This window comes from Wasmannia auropunctata, unplaced genomic scaffold, assembly GCF_000956235.1.
Source record: "Wasmannia auropunctata unplaced genomic scaffold, wasmannia.A_1.0 LD335669.1, whole genome shotgun sequence".
NCBI lineage: Eukaryota > Metazoa > Arthropoda > Insecta > Hymenoptera > Formicidae > Wasmannia > Wasmannia auropunctata.
The window spans coordinates 7,854-10,633 of NW_012027221.1; the positions used below are offsets into that span (position 1 = coordinate 7,854).

Below are 2,780 nucleotides of genomic sequence, written 5' to 3' on the forward strand. Positions count from 1 at the left end.
TCCAAAGTTGCAATTTTGGAGCTTCATAACTTGAAAAGTATTCAATAAAGAAACATTTAATTATAGTGGTTTGGAAAGCTCTTGAGATCAGCTACAAGAATATGTAATAAAAAATAGGGGATGCCATTTAAAAAAATTGTCGTGACTTTCATGTGACTTTCAAATAATTCTTCAAGGTCAAACCAATGGTACCATCTTATGGTCCCTTCGAAACCAAACAACTTTTGTCTGAAAAATTTTTCTCTCCCGGGCTTGATTTTCGAGATATTCGACTGGATGGATTAAAATAGTCCACCCTGTATATTACTATTACCTGTATAAATAACTTGATATCAGTAAATGCTGTCAAGTTAAATAAAAATTATGTACGGTGTCTTATTGTTCAATTATTATTACTTGTATAAAAAATTTGATATTAGTAAATGGCGTCAAGTTAAATAAAAATTATGTTATTCAACCTAAATAATGTGTATATCGTTTGTATAAAATATTTGTTGTCAATAATTGGCGTCAAATTATACTCTCATAAAATAATTAATTTACAACCCGAGTGACATGTATGTACTTACAATACAAAATGAAATGATTTATAGATCTGTAGATCTATAGATGAGATAAGCTAGAAAGAGAGCAGACAAAAGAATAAGAGCAAGTGAGACAGAATCTCAGATGGCGTTACTGGGGAACTTACTCATTTTGCGCATGCGCACTCTGTGTTGACCAACACTGACATCAAAAGTGCCGACAGAGAGTTGCGCTACTGTATATACTGTGCTCTGGCTTCGTCCGCCCAATGGGGGCGTCGTGCATCAACCCGGAGAGGACGGTGTACACTGTTCTTCCGTACACTGGATCCCAGACCACGCAGTTTGGGCAGAAGGCGGGCCAACGCGTCCGCCCTCCTGACCACCCTGAGGGTCAGCAGCTCAAAATGTTTGCCGAACCCCCACCGGCCGTCCAGGCTGAGGCCTAGATACTCGATCGTCGGCCTCACCGCCGTATGATCCACCTTTATGCGGGACTGCGGTGGCGCCCCCCCAAAACCCGTCGTGAAAGAACAGGACCTCGGTTTTCTGGGGCGCCACCTGCAGTCCCATTGCCTCGATGGCTCGGACCACGCCCGCCACGGCATGGTTCGCCTTTGCTACCGCTGTCCCCCAGTCGGCCCCTCCGGCGAGCACGAACGTGTCGTCTGCGTAGCAGGGCCCCCGGGGGAATGGTCGCCCGCAGAACAGCGTCGTATGCAAGGTTCCATAAATCCTGGACGGACCCCTGCGGAACCCCACACGACACAGCCCTTCCGCTCTGGAGTCCGTCTTTGTCGACGAACTCCAGCCGTCTGTCTCGGAGGTAATCTTCCACGGTGGCGACCAGACAGGGAGGCAGCCGGAAGTACACCAGCGCCTTCCTGATCCGGCCCCAGGGGAGGGAGTTAAAGACGTTAGAAATATCTAACGCCACCGCCACTACCACCTCTCCCTCTGCCACCATGGACTCCGAGAGGTCCCTTACTTGCCTTATGGCATCCACCGTCGAGTGGGCCTCCCGGAAACCGTATTGGTCCGGCGACAATTCTGGACCATCCCCCCCGGGACAAGGCGGTTCGAGATGATTCTCTCGAACATCTTACCTGTCTCATCCAGCAGGTAAATCGGCCTATATGCAGAAGGGCTTGCCCTCCTTGCACAGAAGAACAAGATTGGCCACCTTCTACAACTGAGGGAACCTACCTTCCTTAAAGCACCTGGTGTACAGGTGCCTCAGGCGGTCGCCAAGGTCGTCCGCTGCCAGAACCCAGGCCCAACTCGGCACACTATCCGGACCTGGAGCCTTGAGCTTGTCCCTCAGCTCCGAATGGCGCGCTCCAACTCCGGCCCCGTCACCTCCAGCTCCTCCGACCACCCTTCGATAACAGGGCGGTCGACGCGCGGGAGGATTTCCCGCTCTCTGATTGGGAACACGGCCCCCACCACGCTCAAGGAACTGGGGTTCCAGGGTCTCCGTGGTCGGGGGCGTCCATGACTTGAGCTTATTCAAGACCAAGCGGTAAGGATGACCGCACGGGTCATTGTCTAGATCTGCGATCAGATCAGCCCAAGCCCCAGCCTTCGCCTTCCGGATCGCCAGTCGCAGGGCACCCCGCGCGGCACGAAGCACCTCGTACGCTCTAGCGATCCTCTTTCCTGTCCCCTCGACGCCTGGCACGCGTGTAGGCCCTCCGGACCCGGACAGAGGAGCACCGAAGTTCGGCGTCACACGCATAATTTCCTGAATCCGTCTCACGTCTTCTTCGAGAGGAACCTCGGACAGGTCGTCATCGGCCCAACAGCCGACGACCACGGTCGCCTGGCACATGTCCGGGTCCATCTTCTTCAGTGCCCATCGACGCGCTCCAGCCGCAGGGCTGGCACCTGCGGATGCTCGCGGTGGACGGGCAGCGACCTCCATCGCTATGACACGATGGTCCGAGAGACCATTTTCTCTGTTGCCACCCTCCAGCCCCTCACGAGGCGCGCGTCAGAGGGAGTGGCCTACGTCAAATCGACGATGGACGTCCCATTCCACCAAACGCACGTGGGTTCTGTCCCCCGATTGAGGAAGCCCAGCTCTAAACCGGCCGCCCACTCCTCAAGGACGCTACCCCGAGCGTTGCCGCAGGAGGAACCCCAACGTGCAGAATGCGCATTGAAGTCTTCTGCGACCAAGACCGGCCTGGGGAGTCGTCTCGCAACGAACTCCCCCAGCTCCTCCTGCTCGTAGCGGGCTAGCGTCCAACTCGG

General features: G+C 53.7%; 1 protein-coding gene across 1 annotated transcript; it reads right to left on the minus strand.

Annotated features, from left to right (window-relative positions):
- Nucleotides 1–926: 926 nt before the first annotated feature.
- On the minus strand, nucleotides 927–2,448 carry LOC105456464. The gene is made up of 2 exons (XM_011700525.1): nucleotides 1,731–2,448; nucleotides 927–1,408 (listed from the first exon to the last, which is right to left on the minus strand). The coding sequence occupies exons 1-2, from the start codon at nucleotides 2,446–2,448 to the stop codon at nucleotides 927–929; spliced, it is 1,200 nt and encodes a 399-aa protein (XP_011698827.1).
- Between the last annotated feature and the right edge of the window lie 332 nt (nucleotides 2,449–2,780).